This window comes from Boleophthalmus pectinirostris, unplaced genomic scaffold (genome assembly GCF_026225935.1).
Source record: "Boleophthalmus pectinirostris isolate CB_2022bp ecotype Guang Dong unplaced genomic scaffold, ASM2622593v1 HiC_scaffold_6, whole genome shotgun sequence".
In the NCBI taxonomy this organism is placed as follows: Eukaryota; Metazoa; Chordata; class Actinopteri; order Gobiiformes; family Gobiidae; genus Boleophthalmus; species Boleophthalmus pectinirostris.
In genome coordinates, this window is record NW_026571447.1 from 22,023,202 (window position 1) to 22,044,584 (window position 21,383).

The following is a 21,383-nucleotide window of genomic DNA, read 5'->3' on the forward strand; positions in this document are numbered from 1 at the left end:
CTCGGGCCATTGACTTGAAATATATATTGACATTAGCTATAGATAGTTGCAGTGATGGCCCTGTTGTTGTCCTGTGGCGGTCACAGTGCAGTGCTTCTCTGGGAGGCCTCCTGGAGGTTATACCTAATTAGATGTGAGTTACCTCAGACGCCTCTGTTCAGGCTGAGTGGTGCTGCAGCAGGTGCACTCTGAGCTCTGCAAACACCTCATTTCAGATGTTTGTATCTGTAAATCAACAATGTTCCCCTTCAGCAAAACTTCAACTTCTAACCTGCCATTTTTGTACAATGCTGCTGTCAATTTAACATTCTGCTGTTCCCACAACTCACAACTGCAGCCCAAAGATATTTTAACTTAAATCCCGACAGAAGGAAGAGAGTGGCACCCATGTAACTCATAGGGAGACATTAAGTACCTCAGGGTGGCAGTTGCACACTCCTGGCATGATGTCTTATCTGTTTTAATCACAGTTAGAGTTTAATCCTCCAATCATCTCATGCTGGCTTTGTCGCTCTGGCTCTTTTTGGAGTTGGAGATAGTGGCTGCTGGCACACTGATCAACTATAACACCTCTGCAGCAAAACGGAAAGGTCATGCCAACTTATATGTGGTAGTGTTATGTTCCAATATATCCAGACTCGAGGGAGAACTAGAATATATAGTTATACGACCATCTGTAAACTTGAATGATATGCAGATGATGAACTAATGAATGAAGAGATTACATTCCATTAATCTCACTGCATGTTAGATGGATTATTAGCAAAAGTAGTCCTTTTGTGATTGTAGTCAGGACAGGACCTTGGTATATAAGTTGTCAAAATGTGTTTTGCTTGGTGGTAGAGTTGCACCTGTAATGGCGATTCTTCTATATTGCGATTGCAGTTACATTTTTGATTGGTGTTTATAATAACAAGATTCTGTCCACATTTTTTAACACGTACAGGACCATTAATGTGTGAAAGAAGTCTAGAATATGCTACATTAATAGAAAAATCTTTTGCTTTTGGAATCAGTTGAAGATGACAATTTAAATTGTGATTTTGATTCTGTTGTCATTATTTGTGCAGACCTTCTTGGCAGCGATTATTAGCTGTGCAGTACAGAGTAGGGTATTTTAATTTAAAACCTTATTGTCATATCTTTATTAAAACAATTGTGTTTGATTAAGCAATGCCTTAATCACAGCACTTCAAAATTTTTACACAATGAGAAATATTGTTTACATCACTTTGCTGCATTGATCTTTGTAAACTTCAGATTGCATCAATAACATGGCTAGAAGGGTCAAAAGTTTGAGCCTCATCAGTTAACACTATTCCAACTTCTACTTTGACGCAGTTAATTATATGAAATTTCTCGCTCAGATCCTCACATCGACTGCCAGGTGCTGGGCTTTGCTTGGGGATAAGTGGACCTGCTCTTTGATTCCTGCAACCTATTACTGTTGTTTATTCATTTATCACATGCACATGCCCCCTCCCTCCCCTTCCTCCCCTCTCTCTCCTCAGGGACGGACCCGACCAAGCCTCGCCGCAGATAGGTCAGTTCAGTGGGAGCTCGGTGCAAGAGGGCGTGTCTACCACAGCCAATCAGATCCTCATTAAGTTCCACAGTGACTTCAGCACCAGTGGCTTCTTTGTGCTTCATTACTACGGTAACCTCCCCTTTGATAACATCTAAGCAAAGACCTTGTTAGACAAAACGCAGTGACCGTTGTTTGAGCCCCCTCACAGGGTAGAGGCAGAGCTTTCTAGTTATTATGTAGCGGCCTCCCTTTTCACATGTAGCTGACAAAATGCTGCAGATAAATGATGGATACTTCTCTTACCAGTGTCACATCCAGTATTAAATTTCAAAAGATCGTAAAAAAATTTCAGTCTTTGCTCCATTAGTAATTTTGTACTGTGTTTAATAGTCTGCATATTTTGGGAGTTAATAATCATCCTTGTATTTGTGACAAATTTCTTTCTTTTATAGCTTACCAGCTCAGAACATGTCAGCCGCCCCCACCTGTTGCCAATGCTACCATACTAACCGAAGATGACGAGTTCGAAATAGGTTTGTCTTTTTCATTTTACAATTTATTTTTGATCCAAAAATGAGAACACTGAATTAAATCTGTTTTCATGAAAGGTCAGACAGTGGCAGACAAAGACATAATGTGCTTTTCTGTTCATTTCATAACACCCGAAACACATTGGTTCTATATTCTTTCATTCTTAGGTAATTAAGTCCAGTGTTTCAACATGTATTGTTCTTTGACACTTTACTTTCACCACTTGAATTGCGTAGCTAATTATCTCCTAATGTAATCCGTTTAAATATTCAGCGCTGACGTAATTAGCAAAGTGAAGTGGTGATCATATGGCTCATGGCGGGTTCAAGTCTGCCAAAGCAATGAGGTGTAATGCCTGAGACTCGCTTGTGTGTGCGTGTCCTTTGCACATTGACACTGTAATGTAATGAAGTGTCTTTAGTCTGTCTGGCTAAGGAGATGCCAGTCTTCATTAGCAAATGTGTTGTTGATTACCATTCTGAGATGTGTTAATGGTCTTGTGTGTGTGTGCGTGTGTTTGTGTGTGTGTGTTTGTGTGTTTGTGCGTCTGGTGTAAATGACCTCACAGGGGACATTATCCGCTACACGTGCCAGCCTGGCTTCACCTTGGTGGGCAGTGAGATTTTGACCTGTCGGCTTGGAGAACGGCTGCAGATGGATGGACCCCCACCAGTCTGTCAAGGTTGGTTTATTTCACTGTGAGATTGGACACAAACATGTTTGCTTTGGGACACGTTTCTGTCTTTACATGTGTCAGTTAAGTGTACTCACTTGTAACAATGGAATACATTCAGAGTCAATGTTGTTATGTTATTTTTGATTTAATCTCTGTGTTGTTCCCTTTTGAAAGGCACTGCAACCAATATTTACTTACTAAACAGAAGCCATTTTGCAGTGCCTCAGTTATTCCTCACTTACCTTATGCATTCCAAGCATCCTAATTATTCACAATGATGAGTTTTCAAGTGCTTTTCACAACGTTCAAAGGCCAGAGCAGTGTTTTGCTATTTCACTGTATGTTAACAACAAATTGCTTTCTAACAGGGCCCTTTCTGATTCTTGAACAATAAAACACTCTATAATTAAATACAGACAGCACATACTAGACACATTTTGACCCCAAAAGCTGCTTTTACAACATTGTCTGGGGTAAGACAACATTTTGCTCAACTGCATGGGAAAGATTGGGTTCAGCCATATAGTTTTGTGCCATTACTGTTGTGCATAAAACATGCACTACCTATATTCCTAAAAGCACCATCCATTTTATGTTAAGTTGATCCAAACTTTGGTCTCTGCTCTAGCCAGCCTTCAGTCAAAAAGACTGTATTATATACCCCCAAACACATTGCCTATATCTATGTGTGTGTTTGCGTTTGTTGCTGTTATCAGTCTGCCCGGGCTGGTCACAATCACCAGCCCATCTCTGTTGATGCACCATTTAACAGACGGCTAGAGACCCCTTATAGCAGCGCCATGATGACACACAGCTTGTCTGGGAACACAGCTGACCCAAGATCATTGACCCCCATGTCTATAAAAAACATTGCTTTTCTGTACACGCTGTAGTGACTCTGTGAAAACACATTTGTATCATTTTAGCAGTATAACAAGGTATTATCCGTGGTCACATCTATTTTCAAACAGATTTATTTCACAATCCTCGCTCAGAGGAGCTGATTGATGTAAAATCTTCCACCCATACTTTTTTTCTTCTTTCGGGCGATTGAAACAAACAAACGTATGCGTTGTCTGCATGAGAGATTTTGTTTAGAGCAAAACAAAAGCCATCAGCCTGCCTGTCTTGCCAAAACATCTGTGATGCAGAAAACAGAACCTCTCTGAAATCTTCTATTCTGAGGTTATTACAGGAGACAAAGACCCTGGAGGCCTTTGTCTACAAGTTGATGAGAATTTCTGCCCTTGTACTCAGAAATTGAAAAATAGTATTGTTTATTTGATTACAAGGCTCAAAAACTGCTTTTCTGCGACATACATATTACTGACAAAAAACTTACCATAAATAACCCAACAACTAGTATATGTTTTATGTTCACCCTAAAGAAAGGTAATCTCATTTGTTCGGTGCATGTTTATAAACAAGCATGATTTATGATACATGCTGCAAATGTCAGTTTGTAACCATGAGCTAATTTTCATCCGTTGGCCCACATATGGTCCACATACATACTTTCATACAACAATGCCCCATGATACAGCAACAGTGTCCACTGACAAAAGATGCTGTATTGAGGAGGGCATCGCGTGTACACAATGCACTGCAATAAGACAAACAAACAGCTGCAAATGTAGTCTCAAGCACTCTCTTTAGATTCAGAAACGATTTATTCAACCATGGTAATAAATTATGCAATGTTAGTCATAGCAAAGGGACTCTTACAAACACTGGGTAAGAGCTACACTGTTGCTGTATTCAACAGCTTGTTATATCGGCCCTGAGCATTACAGTTTTATAGTGAAACTTTGGACGCTTGAGTTGGTAATTCCTTGTTTGACATTTTCATGGATCACCTCATTATTGTAGCAAAGAATTCATTACATTTTTCTGTGTGGGCTCTGAACTGTCCTTGTGCCACCTCCAGCATGAAACTAATTGCTCTCCTTGGGACATGTAAAGTTGAACTTAATTTAAGTTGACCCGCTCCTCACATCTGAGAGACTTTTGCTTCTTTACAGTTGTGAAAGGGACAATTCCTACTGGTCCTCCTCCCTTGTTGACCTAAATGATATATGGAAGTGCAATATTGGTTTGTGTTTTGTGTCATTATAGGGCTAGCTCTTCTAGTGTGACCTTAGGCATATTCGTCATAAGACACACATTTATTATAGGACATGCATTTTAAAATAAAAACTTACCCAGAATTTCAACATATAGTAGCTATACAGGTGCATTTTGAAATTTATAATAAACATATTAACAATATTCAATATTCAAATTATATCTTCAAAACAACATTCACACTATAATTACTGATTTAATATAGTACTGTAACTGCATTCCTTCACAAAGCTTTATATTATGCTCTTTTACGTTTTTCAGCCAAAAAATCCAACCATTAATACAATACAATTTGTTATTTATTCTATAGTTTCAAGCTGACCTGTGTAAATTCATAAATCAAATTACTGTCAACAGGAATACAGCAGAACTACGCAGTTGCACCCCAAGAAATGAAGCAAATACAAAAAGTTAAATCTGTTTTCATGTACAAATATGAAGAGTTAGTTTGCAATACTCACTTTTAGCTGGAAATATGACCCAAGATTTGGCAATAAGAAAATATTCAGGTTTTAGTTAAAGTTAAAAGTGATACACCGGTCAAAAGACAGCCACGAGAATAGTTTTACCAAAAACCTCGTCCTGACCCCATCATGAGCAAGCGAGTCTGCTGCTCCCTGGACACAGCAGACACACATGTTACTATCCACAAAGGCAAAAGTAATGTGTCTGAACTGCATTAGACCTGGATGAGTAATCTGCCCTGCCTGTTCCCAGTAGAATGAAAAAAAAAGGTCTTTGAAAACCTTAGCTGAAAAACTTTGGGAGTTTGATTTAATCTGTTTATTTATTGGGAAGATTTTAAGTCAGTCAATGAGTTTTTAGATGCTGAAGTACAGTTTTGTGGAAACAACTTTTACTACCAGCACAAAAAGTATGAGACGGAAGCAGAGCTGGGTAAAGTAAAGCTTAAGAGGCTGCACTGTGCACTGATGAGGATGGACAGACAGGATTAAGAATGAGTATCTCTGAAGAATAGCCCATGCTTTATACATGACACTGTATGAAGAGGCTTCAGAAATGGAAACGAATGGTTTCGTTTTAAAACTATGAATGCATTTCCAGAGAAATGTGAATGCTTTTGTGAAGATGTTGCTGCTGAATTTGTGGTTTCTGAACTTTTGATGTAACTCATTACCAGAGAATATTTGCCTGCTTTGTGTTACATTCTTATGCTCTTAGTCTCTTCTCTTGATATATGTCTGGATGTTAGCACTGACCTTTTTATTATGAACAGTTGTTCGCATTAACCTTTCATATGCGTCATGTTTCTTCACTAGTGGCTCTGAGACATACTGATGCTACCGGCACAATCGACAAGAAAGAAGAACTAGATGTCGACCTACAGCAAATATAGAAAAATACTCGAGCTTATTGAGGCACACACCAACACTATTCTCAGATAAAGTGCTTCCTCCCCCACTACACTACACAGTAATACTATCTATTGACACACTTGTTTGAGGGGGAGCCACCATTCTTAGCTTTCTGTGTTTTGCCACCAATAATATAATTATTTTCAGCTTTTGTAAATACGTGAATTGCCTCCTACTACATCTTGTCTTGTGCAGTTAACGTATTATCTCTCCTCAGCTCTAACTCCATCTTTTTATTAGACTATGTAATGTAAATGTCAGGGCTCACAGTTAAGAGTAAGGGTAAGGGAGAGGACACACGGGCACACATTGTTCAAGAGGGAGGAGGAGATACGAGAAATAATGAGGGGCCTGGCAATACCAAATAATTCTTAATTTTGGTCAATTTTCAACACACAATTTCAACAGATATAGTGCTTTACTTTATTTCTCCCTTTTGTACTCTTAAAATAAAGTACAAAAAGAAAAATAAGGTCTGTACTACCTAACTCTGCCTTCGATTTTCTGTTCTCTTTTCTAACATTTCTTTCTGACTCAACAGTTCAATGCCCCGCCCATGAGGTGCGCTTTGATTCGACGGGGGTCATTCTGAGTCCAGGCTACCCCGAGAACTATCCCAACCTGCAGATGTGCTCTTGGCTCATTAATGTGGAGAAGGGCTACAACATCACGCTACACTTTGAGCTCTTTCAGACAGAGAAAGAGTTTGACATCTTAGAAATATTTGATGGTATGCTTTTAGTTTATTTTGCGTTTCTGTTCTCATGGCTGTACAAATTCATTCCGTGCTTCACATATTGATACTGTGCAGCTTATGTCATTCCCTGGGGGTGTGATGCTAACTGTAAGCACGCTCTGTCTGAAGCTTTTTGAGATTTTAAACTGAGCTTTAATTTAACACAATCTGAGCAGAAAGAATGGTTTTAGCTGGAACTTCAACAATTGAGGTGATTTGTGATGTTAAACAAGTCTCTCTCAGATAACAATAGTCACAAGTTTTTCAGTCAGTCAGTCACCCTTTTGTTGAAAATCAAACAACTAAACAGGACCATGAACGTTCGATCACAGGCTTCTGAAAATGTGCTGTTTAAATCAATATTGTATTCTTTTCCCTTGAATTTTCAGGCGATCTTAAAAATTATTTGACAGTCTATGCTAATGTGTGCATTGTGTCTCCATGGTAGCTGATGAACATAATGCCAGTACACATACATGTAGAACACCCCCACCATGATGTCACTGCAGAGGATCTATTTTCATATGTTAATATTAGGGTGTGTTTTTTCAGGTCCCAACATCTACAGCCAAAGCCTGGCGTCTCTTAGCGGTGACATTGAGACCCCTTTCAGTCTGACCACCACAGGGCACCAGCTGCTCCTGCGCTGGTCCTCTGATCACGGCACCAACCGCCACGGCTTCCACATCAGATACGTGGGTGAGTATCAAAGTATGTATCCAGCTTATCATCATTCTCTTTTTTATTAATACAATTTTAATTAATTTTGTGCAAAGTGATAAAAGTCACTGGCACTTCAAATAAACTTCAAATAAAATAATTTACACTACCAGTTTATTTATAATTACCATTTTCCCCAAAAAGTTCTTAAAATCTATTGTTATGCCAGGACTTTTATCATAACTAACAATTTTGTCTTGTTGATCTTTGCAGTATACTCTGCATGACGTTTTTTTAGTTTATAGATTTACAATATGGATTATGGCTTTTAGCAGGAGATGTATTCATACTGCAAATCGTGTGAGGCGATAGACTTACACTGAGGCTTGCATGCTATTTTGCACAGCTTAATTTCAAAAGGTTTTAAATTCGTAATTGCTTCTTTAATAAAGCAAGTGGTGTCATGCAAAAGAGGGTTAGAGAAATGCATCAATAATAATGAAAAGCACAAAAGGCATTCATCTTTTATGTTGTATCCCTCCATTACGTTGAATACACGGGTGTGTTATTGGGAGAGCCAGGCGGTGTGATGAATTTTCTAAGCCCAAGTCATTCTTAACTTGATTGACTTCAATTTAAACTGACTCCTCAGTGCCTTTTCCTCTCAAGTCCCAGTGATCTCCAAGTACTGCTGATTTAGAATGTCTACAAGAATTTGCCGACTTGACTTCCTTTTTGTATTTATGCTCAGGCTGTTTAGTGATATTAAAATAAAACTTTTGTTGTGCGCTAGTTGCAGAAAACAATATAAATCGAGACGCATTTGTTCATTACCAGTTTGTGTAGTCATAGCCAAGACATAAACAAAATGATATAAGAAGAACTGCTTTGTTGCAACTTAAAGCTTTAAAACTAAGCACTATTATATGTATATGAGAATGTTGAGACATATATACTTTTTCTGCTGTTTATCTTGTTGCATAATATTATGTTTTGTACTATCTTGCACTTCTTTTAAACCCTGTGACTATCCCCCTATGTCTTGTCACTTCCGCTCACCTCTCCACTGTAGCCATGTACTGCAGTACCCCAGACTCGCCCCAACATGGCTTCGTGGTGAGTCAGACTGGCGGTCACCTCAACAGCATGGTGCGCTGGGCGTGTGACAGGGGTTACAAACTGATCGGAAAGGGCACAGCTGTGTGTAAGAAGACCGCCTTTGGCTACTACACCTGGGACGCCCCGGTACCCGCATGTCAAGGTGAGCTCATCAGGGCTGGCAACCTCTTATTTGTGACTACAGTTTTGCCTTGTCCCCCTCTTCTTCTGGTCACTGCCTCCATCACCCTGCGCACAGCGGAGAGACAGGAGAGGGGAGGCACTTCAGGCGAGCAAATGTTTTTAAACCCAAAAAAGCTTTTATTGTGCCAGTAACTCCTAAAATGGATGAAGTCTGATTAAGAACCCATAACCTGCCAGGGTGAAAGGAAACAAAAATCAATTTTCCATCTTCTTCTGTCAATTTCCACTTCTTCAAATTACATGCTAACTCATAATTAGCTTGCAGTGATGGTTTCTGTTGGCCTTTATTTGTCTAATTAGGTTTGGTGATGCACACATGTGAACCTATGGTTTATCTGCATAAAATGTTGCTCTATATTATGAAGACAGCTAACGATGTAATTAGAATGCCATTTATTTCATTTGTTTAAACTGCCTTTTTTCCTTTTGATCTTTGTTGCACATTTCCTTTGGCAAGAACATTATACCACACATTAGCAGGCTATATTGATTTTTTCATTTAATAGAAAAAATCACATTGTTGAAATACACTTATGGCGCATTTTTATAAAATCTTCCTCATTAAATTCTCTTATTGTCTATTATACTTATTAGGCCAGTATAATAGCATAGTACTTTCCAGCCTGGAGAAAGTACTTTCTAGCCTGGAGAAAAGGGTTCATTAAGTTGCACATACACCACATCAAAACTGGGACTAAACTTGGACTTAACCAAAAGGTGTGTTTGGACTACACCAGGACTAAACCAAGACTAGAACTGGACTCAAACATGATGAAACCAAGATAAGTGAACGTATTGATATGTGTAAACAGTTGCATGTACAGCAGACTCATGTGACATAAAATCTCACATATTTCTCCACATGTTCCAATCTTCTCACTGAATTTGCATACTGACACTGCCTCCCACTGCCTCCTCTTCTCTTTAGCGGTGTCGTGTGGCGTGCCCAGTGCTCCGGTGAACGGAGGTGTGTTGGCTGCTGATTACTCGGTGGGCACACGGGTGACCTACTTTTGCAACAGCGGCTACCGGCTCTCCTCCAAAGAGCTGACCACCACCGTGTGCCAGCCAGACGGCACCTGGAGCAACCACAACAAGATCCCCCGCTGCATCGGTGAGTGCACGACCAGACCAGGGGCGCTATCAAACCTTATTTAGGCAGACAAGTTAACCCATCTGATTTTTGCATTTTGACAGATACCTCCCTGCGCCGATTTAACTTGAGTCATTGTCTAGAAGAGGAAAGTTGTGTATTGATGCAAATGTCACAAAAGCTATACTATTGTTACAAAAGTTGCAAAAGTTTTGAAAAGTATAGAGTAGTGAGGTTTGAGCAGATGATTAAAATTGATTAATGGTATTAGCAGTAGCTATGTGGCACTGTGCCAAATGTAAAAAAAAAATAAATAAATTTCCTAGCTGCTCAAGAATGAGTGTAAAAAGTGATTGACAATGCTGTTTACAAAGGGGATCTGTGTTTGGTCCCTGTCGTCGAAATGTCTCAAAGCAAAACAGAAAGAGTTCGATTTGAGGCTCATTTTGTTCACATTGTTAAACAGCTTCTGTTGTAAAGGGGCTGTGAGAAAATGTGTTTTCTTCATGGAAAGGCAGATCTCTTGTAATCTTGGAGTAACCATATTGAAGTATTCCATGGAGTGAGGACAAGCTTGGATGGACACTTGCTTGGAGTTCACTGTTTTATTTCTAAAATATTCGTGCATTAAAGGCATTAAACAATCAATGTTCAGTGAAGGTTGATTATTATTCCTTCATTTAAATATTTTTTGAATAATAGTAGCACTAGTCTGAATCAGCTTGAAACTGTATTGCAGTTACATGCACTTAGGCCCATTTAGTATTGACTGAAACTCATGTTTACAGAAGCACATCAGCTCAATCACTCTAAATAAAATAAAACTGGCAGTAAACAGCAGTAACATGCCTAGCACATCTCTTGATTTTTCCACTTACATGTCTTGTGATGTATTCCCCTCAGTGGTGTCATGCCCCAGTCTCAGCTCCTTCACACTGGACCATGGGAAATGGAGGATTGTCAATGGATCACACTACGAGTACGGCACCAAAATCATCTTCACCTGTAATCCTGGTTATTACCGGGTTGGCCCTGCCACCATCCAATGTCTGTCCAACGGAGTGTGGAGCTGGAGAAATGAAAGACCCAGATGTAAAAGTAAGTACAGTGAAGAAAAACTATGTAATATCCATGGGTTTCAGAGTGATACAAATTTAGCAAGGTTGTCATGGCAATTAACATTTCAAGTGGTGCAAGGTACTCAAAATGACGTCCACAGACAGGAAGCTGAAACCCATGAATAAAACATATAAAACCAAGTTGTAGCATATTTGACAATTACGACAGATTTTTATTTGTGATTCTTTTCGTAGCTTTATTACATTTCTCCAGATGATAAAATGTGAAATGAAATGTGATGAAATTGTCCTATTCAATTTTATTTTATTTCTTTATTTTCATGCAGTTATGAAGAAATTAGCTTTCACAATGTTATCATTCCACACTGAAAATCAACTCTATATCCCTTAATAACATCAGATTATTGCACCATGAAATTATCGAAAGTTCAATTTACCCTCCTAAATAACTGTGACTAACTGATTTATTCTCTCTGTGTAAACTTCTGCATTTTTAAGATAGAAGCTTCATTTTTGTCCATTGTACAAATATACAAACAACAGATGATACTGATTTCCCAACAATAGCCACATTTTTTTTTTTGCCTTACCTCTAACAACTGTCTCATAGGCCCCATCATCATCAGTCATCCTTGTCTCTATAAAAACTCCTAAATGGTATGCTCTGTTAATGACACTTAAGGGATTACACAGGTGTCTGAGGCTAAGCATCTGTTCATCATTCCAAGCTTGTTGAGTATGCTAAGTAAGTCCGTAATTGTGGTGAGGGTTGTTTATTTTTCACCTTAGAGCCTCATCTTTCTAGAAGTCCTAAGCTTTTGGTGTGGTCCAGGATATGACTTTTAAAGTAACCCCTGTAATTGCATGGGTCTTGTACACAACTTGAGCTACATTAACTTGATGATTGTACTTTTCAGATAGTCTTATAGCACGCTTTTCTCTTAGTGTGGGTAAAAAGGTGTCTATTTATTTTCTTGGGTGGTTATTTGAATGTCTTTCTTTTTTCATCTGAGAATGCATTTCTTTCTAAAAGTCAAAATTAATGCTTTTGATGCGGTCATGAGAGACACTTTTAACCATAAAAAATGGGCAAAAAGCTTCTGTAATTGCGAAGGGTCACACGGACAGCATGATGAATAATATACTAGGGACAAAGGCAGCAGCATTATTATGGTTTCTATTAAATAGTCCTGGTCGCTCTTTCATCACATTAAGGTCAGTGAGCTGGCTATAAATGACTGCTCCGCCCATTGACTCCTACAATATGAGCCAACTTTGTTCTCTATGTGTCTTCATCTGATCTCTAAATGTCTTCTATGCTCCTACCCCTCCTCCCCCTCTCTAATCCCCTTTACCTCATCGCAGTCATTTCCTGTGGCGACCTGCCCACCCCCCCAAACGGCAAGAAAATCGGCACCCAAACTACCTTCGGAGCATCTGCCATATTCAGCTGTAACCTTGGCTACGTGCTGACAGGCTCTCCAGTCAGAGAGTGTCTGCTATCAGGGCTCTGGAGTGGGATGGAGACGCACTGTCTGGGTGAGAAGAGGCTAAATGTTCTTTTACAAAAACAAAATTGTAGTCATGACCTCCACTAGACGCGTTGGCATTTCAGCTTTAAGGTTTGAACAACATGCTCCCAATCTAGATAATAACAACATTTTATGAAGCCAAGTTATGTATTTAAGTATTAAATGGATTTTTGAGTTTGTTTACCTAAAAGTAACAGGTATAACAGATTTTCATGTTTTTCAAATTATTATTACTTGGTTTGGTGGGATAGCACCTGTGGGAAACTGATCATTTCTGGAAAAAAGTGGAGAAAAGTACAATAATACAGGAAGTGGCAGTGAGTTCTATAATGTAATATCTATTCATATGTCATCAACACCAAAAATACAGAGGCAGTTTATGTTTTCTGACAGTCGAAACACAGTTTAATTTGACAAAAACTGTGTAGACAAGTTTAGGCCCTGGGTGACATTGTGGTTGCTAGGTAACAGTTATAGAAATACAAAAAAAAAATAGATAAAACAGGCAAGATTGTGTTAACTATGTTTTAGTTGAAATGAGTAGTCTGATTTGTCCAATCCACTTAAACCTCAATGAGTAGAACCACATTTGACCTTGTCTACTCCATTGATCTTGCTTGTTACAGTTTGCTTGACATAACATTGTAAAGTAGCCCTGCACTGTCCCCTATCTCCCCTTAGGTTAACACACTTAAAACAGCATCTGAACTTGTAAAGAGGTTTAGCAGGATCATAAAAGTTGTTGAAATGTCCGAACCCTGGAGCAGATTGCTGTACTGAAAAGTCTCCAAGTGCGATTTGTTTCTGTCAGGGCAAAAGTGGCTATAGATCCTCAGCTGGCCTGGAACCACGGCACACTTGCCAAGGTTTAGCCGCACAATTTGAACTGTTGGTGAGCGATCTAAACAATAAAATGTACCAGGGCTTGCATTGCACAGCCCATCACTGTTCCCTACTGTAGAAGGGAAGGAGACATGTGTAATTACTTGAGCCTAGCCACAGCAGAAAGTGATGGTTTCCCTGGCAGATGTATTAGTCCGTTTATCAACCCTGTGGCACTAGCTCTTCCAAGATTGGTCTAGTTCATTAAAGGAAGGGCACCTCTCTCTTGTTTAGTGATATGGCTGTCAGGGTTAACATAGCCAGGGCCTTCTCAGCATCCTGCCTACTTCAGCACTATCGAACACACTATCTGGCTGCTCTCTAAACGAGTGATAATAAAATGCTTGGCCAGGTTTGCGGGTACAGGAGTAAATTAGGGAAATCACACACAGTCACTGGCAATTTTACAGATTTTAAGTGGCTGCGGAAAATCTGATTTCCAAATAGAATTTATTATAGCTCACAGTGAAGAGAAAAAGTGCATCTGTGTGTCTTAATCTACTTTTAATGAGAAAAATTTAAAACAGAACCTGAAATTAACGCAAAAAAGGGAAGGGGAAGATTTATGAATTGCTATCAAATTTTACATTGCAGATTTTTATTTTCAATGTTGTTTTTTTAATTCCATTACTGTTAGCCATTATTCAAATATGATAATGCAATCAGAGTGGTATTATCTCAAGTGGAAACACATTTTTCTGCTACCATACTAACTAATAGCTGGGTATTTCTTTTCTCTTCTTCAGCGGGTCACTGTGGCACTCCAGAGCCAATTGTGAATGGGCAGGTGATTGGAGAGAACTTTGGTTACAGAGACACTGTGGTTTACCAGTGTAACCCAGGCTTCAGGCTCATCGGCTCCTCTGTGCGGATCTGCCAACAGGACCACACCTGGTCCGGACTGCTCCCAGTCTGCATCTGTGAGTACTTCACCACCATGTTGGCAGAGCAAAGACAATATCTTATCTAAACTCTTCTTATCTATTTGCCCCTTAATATAGAGATAAACAAAATAAGAGTAACAGTAGTGAGGTGGCAGAGAGGGTTTTAGTTCATTGATCTGAAGGTTTGTGGTTTGATACCTGCTCCTATTTCATACTGTCAATGAGTCCTTGGGTAAGACACTTAACCTTCACCCCTAATGTCTGTGAGCACTGGTGAATGTATTTGAAAAGCACTTTGAATGTTTAGCAGAGTTAGAAAATCACTACATCAATGTGACCATATGCCATAAAAAAAAAAAATGGTGGTCAAAAAATGGTGGTCCTATTTTTCCCAGTATTCCTTGAGAGTCTGAGTCAGGTAGTTTAGTAAGTGTCTCATGTACCTCACTAGAAACATTGTTATTAAGATTTATATCAGTGTAATCCCTAATTTGACCAGGATTAGAACCTATAAACACTATTCATTTCAATCTGTACACATATATCATTGTTAACAAATATTTTCATTTTTTTTATTCCAGCTGTCACGTGTGGCCACCCTGGCAGCCCCATATATGGACGCACTACTGGTGATGGCTTCAACTACAACGACGTAGTGCGTTTCTCCTGTAACAAAGGCTATACTCTGGAAGGACCCTCCACTGCCCAGTGCCAAGCCAATCGCCAATGGAGCCACCAGCCACCAACATGCAGAGGTAAAACAAGTCCATATTAGGATAAAAGGCTGGTGTAGCTGTCCACCCATTACAGTTGACATTCTTTAATGATGTGAAAATCAAAGACTGTAATTAGCAGCTAGTCATTTCTTTATAATCACCCAGTAGACAACAGATGTATCATGATCAATGAGTTCCCTGCCAATTTATTTTCATGAACAACTAGCAACATCAACTTTACATTGATCTGATGGCAAGTCATCAATGGGGCAGTGTTTCCGAGCAGAGCAAATCATAAACATATGGAGCCTTTGGGCAAAAAAACATGAAGCTTGTGAGAGATAGTTATTTAGCTTCAACTATCTCATACTGCATTGAAAGCTAAGATGAGTCATATTCTGTACATGTACAGGATGTTTGACAACCTTTTACTCTTTAAAATTATTTATTTTTTTGTTGTGGGCAGTTTACATACAACTATGATATGTATACATGGAAACTGGAATACCTGGTTAATAAGGATGGGGCAAGATCTCCCACAAGATATTGTGAGATGTGGAAAATTATCTTGTGAGATTTTTTTTTTTTTCAACTCTCAATCAAAATCTCACATTGTTTTGTTCTCAAGGACCAAATCTCATGCCTCATTTTGTCTTGCGGGAATTATCTCTCACCCCATCCCTACTGGTTAAAATGCTATGTTCTTACTTACCACATTATTTCTTCGCACTTAGTAATAACATTTAAAACGAAATGGCATAATTTACTTTAAAATATTCACCAACGTGTGTATTAGTGTATTAGTGTGTAGTGGCCAGTTCTGTTATTGAAACAGACAGTTTAATTTGGCCTTGAACATTTGGATGTTATTATTTCTCATGGGCATAACTCCACTGGCAGCCAGTTTTGAGGAGACAGACTTTTAGCTGCTGTGAAGAGCACTACAGAGACAAACAGCAAGGAGATCAAAAGCACCAAATCTTATTAAACTGTCATGACTGCCTTTGTCAAAATGTGTTGTCACAATCATTTTTCATAATAAGCCAGGTTCCCTCACATTTGCATTGTTGATTTCATTTGATGTGAGTCTAAATGTAATTTCACTATCATCTTTATTAATCATTTGAAAACCATTTTTGTCAGCAGCAGGCTTTGTCTGTGACTGTGGTCGTGACAATAAGTTTCCTTTGTAGTGTGGTTTTTGAAAGTGGCAATGAATGCTGCTTTTTTGACTCAACTTAATATATCCTGGACTTATTCTCTTCACTTTTTGTTGCAATAAAACAAAGGTTTGAGGTCATATCAGCACTTCTATTATTAACTCTCAAGTAAACATGTCAACCACGGCAACTCAGGTGGAATAACAATGTGGATTTGGGGCACTGAAAATCATGTTTATCACCTTTCAGTGTGGTGCTTGCGTATATGCACTTGGGGGCAGAAGCCACTGAGCTGTGAGTGTGACCACAAAAAGCCCAAAGTCGTCAGTCTTATATATGATACAACAACTGCTATTTTCCACATTATGCTCCCTTTGCTTTATTTCATATGTGAATTAGTTCTTCCAGGCTTCCCTACATTATAATGGATATATAGGATCTCTTATAGAATTTATGCAAATAGACACATAATCAAAGTAGGAGGAACACATCTTACAGACATAAAATGCCAGATCCCTTGTGGATTGTACTTTTACTAGCTAAACAAAGCTAATAAAATAGTCCAACTCCATCATCAATGTTTTTCTTTGACTCACTTTGAGAATAATTCATTTTTAGATCCAAGACATGGAAGCATGCATTATGATAGATTAAAGCAGTGCTGTCTTTTACATTAACCCTAAAAATGAATGTTATCTGTTGGTATAAATAGTTATGGTGACAGATCTTGTTGGAGGAAATTATACAAGTTATATTTTATATTTATCATAATATATTCATGCTATTTTTCCATTATAACACACCATTTAACAAAAACTAAAAAGTGTTGACTATTATGACACATAAAGAGCAATAGTGAAGAACATGCATGAACTTTTTTAAACATTTGTTTTATCCATAAAACATGAGTCTGACCAGTTCTGTTAGCAATAATACAACATGTTAATGGCTCTTTTTTCCCACATTTAGTTGAACAATCATTTGACTATGCAAATTTAGAGGTAATAGCTTGATATTACAGGGAGAAAGTCTTGTCTAAAACACCCCTGCTGAAAAAACAATAATTGGACTGCACACTGTGTTTTATATTATAATTTGATAATTGAATAATTCATGATATTCAAATAACAAATTTTTTGTGTCTTTGTCCCGCAGTGGTGAACTGCACAGACCCTGGGATCCCCGCCAACTCTATCAGAGAGAGTAAGATTGAACATGGCAACTTCACTTTTGGCAGTGTGGTCTTCTACGACTGTAACCCCGGATATTACCTGTTTGGCTCGTCAGTGCTGACCTGCCAACCAGTGGGGCTGTGGGACAAGCCTCTGCCAGAGTGCTTTGGTAGGTGGCCAACTTCTCAGTTTTTAAGAATTTGCATGGGAAGTTCTAACGCACTACAGTCACTATAAAAGACCACATAAACTGCAAGAACTCTTGTAAATTTGAACCTAAGTAGTTGAACAGTTTAATATAATCGTGAATGGTCTTTGGTGTGTGGTTGTGTTTGTGTCAAATTGAGAAGCTGAGTGCTTGTCAAGGACCAGCTGTAGAGGCAGTTGTAAATGTCCCCTCAGAGGAGTACTGAAAGCATCGAGGTTAAGTATAAAGTGCTGCTGTTGTTATCCAAGGCTTGGTGAAGATCTGTCTACTGTCACTGCAGAGCTTATTATTTATAATCATTTATTTGTCTTATATTAAGACTGTAGTAACAGCAAATATTAAAAATATTTCTGTATATGTGTACAGTGCCAGTGCTAAAAATAACATTTTCATAAGGCACTTTATATTGTATGCGTCTGTATAAAAAAAAAGAAATATATATATGTGTGTGTGTATATATATATATATATATATATATATATATATATATATATATATATATATATATATATATATATATATATATATATATATATATATTTTTTTTTTTTTTATTAATGGATATTTGACCTGTAAATGTAAATTCAAACAACTTATATTAGTCTATAGTAGTGAATAAACCAACACAACTTTAATCTGTAAAATCAAATGATTTCAACATGTTTACTTCATATCTAGGGACACAAATGTTACTATCTACTATTTAAGTCAAACAGCAACAACTGGCATCTATTGATATTTTGTCTTCACATTTAAAAATATTTTCCTCTTCAAACCTTGCAGAGGTGGACTGTGGGCACCCTGGCATCCCTCCCAATGCAGTGATGACTGGGGAGAAGTTCACCTTTGGCTCCACAGTGAGATACTCGTGCTCTGGAGACCGCCAGCTCATTGGAGACACATCACTCACCTGTCAGCTCAACGGGCATTGGAGTGGGCCCTTGCCTCACTGCTCAGGTACTTGCACTACCATTTTCTTTCACCACAACTTGGATTACTGAATATTTAATGCATACCTCAAGAAAAAGCTTTTTTTTTCACTTCTAGCTTGTCATGGTCTGCTAACTTGTAACTCAAGCCATCTTCAAAATACATTTTAAAAAGATGTTGTACAACTTATGATAGTGATAAAACTGGTGTCATATTAGCACCTATACATTGTGTTTTCTATGAATGTTGGACATGTTACTGTTAATGTTCAGTAGCAGCAATCTTGTTAATTGTACTGCCGTATACTTTGAACTGCTTTATATCTTAAGTAAGTTAAGTTAAGTAAGTTAAGTTTTAAAATATATTTTCAATATAATTTATTACATAACAGCATATGAAAAAGTATCATGTTGTAGTCTTGCTTTGTACACAGAGACAAGAAAATAATGGGCTATAAATTCCTTGCATTTTAGCGTAGCATCAGCACAGCTCTCCATTCATGCATCAATCCCTGCTCTCATCACTGCCTCCCTTGTTAATTAGTAAGCTCGGACTTGGAACTGCTTGCCAAGCCATTCCCCTTTTGTCCTCGTCAGTTGAATGGCTAAGTTGAAGGCCTTATTATTTTCGTACAAAGAGAGCCTGGTGAACGGACATTAAGTCTAATTCACACCAAATTCACCACCATCCCAATTAGTGAGATTATAGCTGTCAGTGCATGCCGAGCCACGCTGCTTCAATTACCAAATAAGACTAATGAAGTACCACCAGCACTCAAACACATGTACACTTGCGCACACCTAGGCAACAATAAAGTATGAGCTGTAGTAGAACCTCTCTTGGTTCTAGCAATCAAGATATGTAATACATTTCAGAAATGCCAAAAAAGGTTTTTATGACTGGCTCAACGCCATAACAAAGAGGGAGACCACATGAGAGGTAATATGCTCAAAAATAAGGTTTAATTTACAAATCATGATCAACGGAGACATTTACAAAAAATAAGGTATTGGGTTGTGAATCCTGTAAATATTGGTGGTGTAGTTCATGTGATGAAATGAAAGCGGTGTGATGTGCGATATGAGTGTGGTGTGTAAAACAAAAAGACAAACTAAAAGTGCATGCAGGGATGGACGGGCCTGAGGGTAGCATGGAGAGAGTGCGCGCACATCAGTGCACCATTTTTATGTGCGCGTCACAGGTGAGAGGAGCAGCAGGCAGGTGAGGACAACTGCACAGAGAGAGGAGGCGAGTGGCAGGAGGGCATAGCATAATACTGTCTGGGCCGTAACAAGAGGCACTGTGAAGCATTTCTAGTAGGGGTCTGCCTGCTTGTCTTCATTGAAATGTTATGCTTGTAATGTTCCACAATCTGACATTAAACAAATTATAGAAGAATAGGTTTAATAACAGATGTAATGTGGAGCATTCAAGGCAGAGCAATAGTATCTCTGTGGAGACAAGTGGATGGCGCACCCTTCACTAAAAAAAATTACATTAAGCACTTTTAAGAAATGTCAATCTTGTTCATGTACGTATATCTAGTATATAAAATCTAAAGCCCATAAGTTGAGATAGGCAGCCTTTGTCATGTGGAGACACAAGCAGAGCAACAGTTTCTCTCTACAACATCAGAGTGAATATATTTATCTGATAAGCCTTCACATGTCTCTCCTTTGATTTCCTGAGCACTGCATGAAGCATGCACATTGGATCATGTTCTTTTTCCTCTTTCCATTTTTGGAGGTCCCATGTGTATACAAGCCAAGCCCTTTTACGCTCACTCACTCCACTCAGGTTGCGGGGCTTTTTATCACTACATAAATTGTGTAGCACACTCAGCACTGGCTCTACACTTGTCATTACTCACATTTCTTTCTCCACTCAGAGTAAATATTTCTTAAAACATGGGGTGAAATTACTTGCTCATATAAAAGGTTGCACAGTGCAGGCCAGGGTTGTACCTTCTATGAACAAAAAAAATGTTGTTAAACAGAAATGCATTTAAGTCCAGAGGTCAAACTATATTCATCGTTTGTCAGACCCACAGCTGGTTGCCTTTTAATGCTAGCCTTAGTGTTTTATGAACACAAAGCTTCTGGTGTCAACCTTATGAAAAATGGTGCCTGTGCTTGTTGGCTGGGTGACAACTGCTCATTGGTGCATTGTGTGTTTTATAGCTTTGTGCAGGTCTCTGGAGCTGTGCACTTTGAGCCTCCCTGTATTGTCCCTTAGCTTTACAGACTGGAGCACTGTGCTGTAATTCACTGACATTACCATCCGACACACACATAGTTCAGAGTGATCACATTCGCACTCTCTTGTGTTCACTGGCTTCACCGCGGTTATCTCTTGTTGCAGGTGACACAACGGGCACCTGTGGAGACCCGGGGACACCTGCCCACGCCAGCAGGGAGGCAGGCAACTTTAAAGTGCGCAGCAAGGTCCGCTTCACCTGCTCAGTGGGACACACTCTGTACGGCTCTGCAGAGAGGATCTGCTTCCCCAATGGCACCTGGTCTGGGAGACAGCCCTTCTGCAAACGTAAGTTTGGCCTGCTGTGTCTCAATGTAGAGGAAGCAATGGATGAGAATGTATATAGTTCACAAACATGCATATAATAAGATATATACATAACATGTAGTACACAAAAGTGTCTATTACTCCCAAAAACACAAAAAATATATTCATGTATTTAACTAAATGTAGAGCTTGAAGACTCACATAAAACTGTAGTCTAACTCAAAGTAGGTGCATTTTCTCCTTCCCTCCCATCCCTGCAGTAAAAAGTGCT

General features: G+C 38.8%; 1 protein-coding gene across 1 annotated transcript in view; it reads left to right on the top strand.

Annotated features, from left to right (window-relative positions):
• The window catches only part of LOC110171456 (CUB and sushi domain-containing protein 3-like), a 188,561-nt gene that overhangs the window by 133,013 nt on the left and 34,165 nt on the right, over positions 1-21,383 (top strand). Inside the window, exons 45-58 of the mRNA XM_020937169.2 lie at positions 1,512-1,657; positions 1,981-2,061; positions 2,628-2,741; positions 6,777-6,965; positions 7,524-7,670; positions 8,704-8,892; positions 9,862-10,047; positions 10,930-11,124; positions 12,471-12,644; positions 14,266-14,439; positions 14,985-15,158; positions 17,435-17,620; positions 18,443-18,616; positions 20,951-21,133. Of these exons, the coding sequence (XP_020792828.1) occupies positions 1,512-1,657; positions 1,981-2,061; positions 2,628-2,741; positions 6,777-6,965; positions 7,524-7,670; positions 8,704-8,892; positions 9,862-10,047; positions 10,930-11,124; positions 12,471-12,644; positions 14,266-14,439; positions 14,985-15,158; positions 17,435-17,620; positions 18,443-18,616; positions 20,951-21,133 (2,312 nt within the window). The remainder of the gene's footprint in view (positions 1-1,511; positions 1,658-1,980; positions 2,062-2,627; positions 2,742-6,776; positions 6,966-7,523; positions 7,671-8,703; positions 8,893-9,861; positions 10,048-10,929; positions 11,125-12,470; positions 12,645-14,265; positions 14,440-14,984; positions 15,159-17,434; positions 17,621-18,442; positions 18,617-20,950; positions 21,134-21,383) is intronic.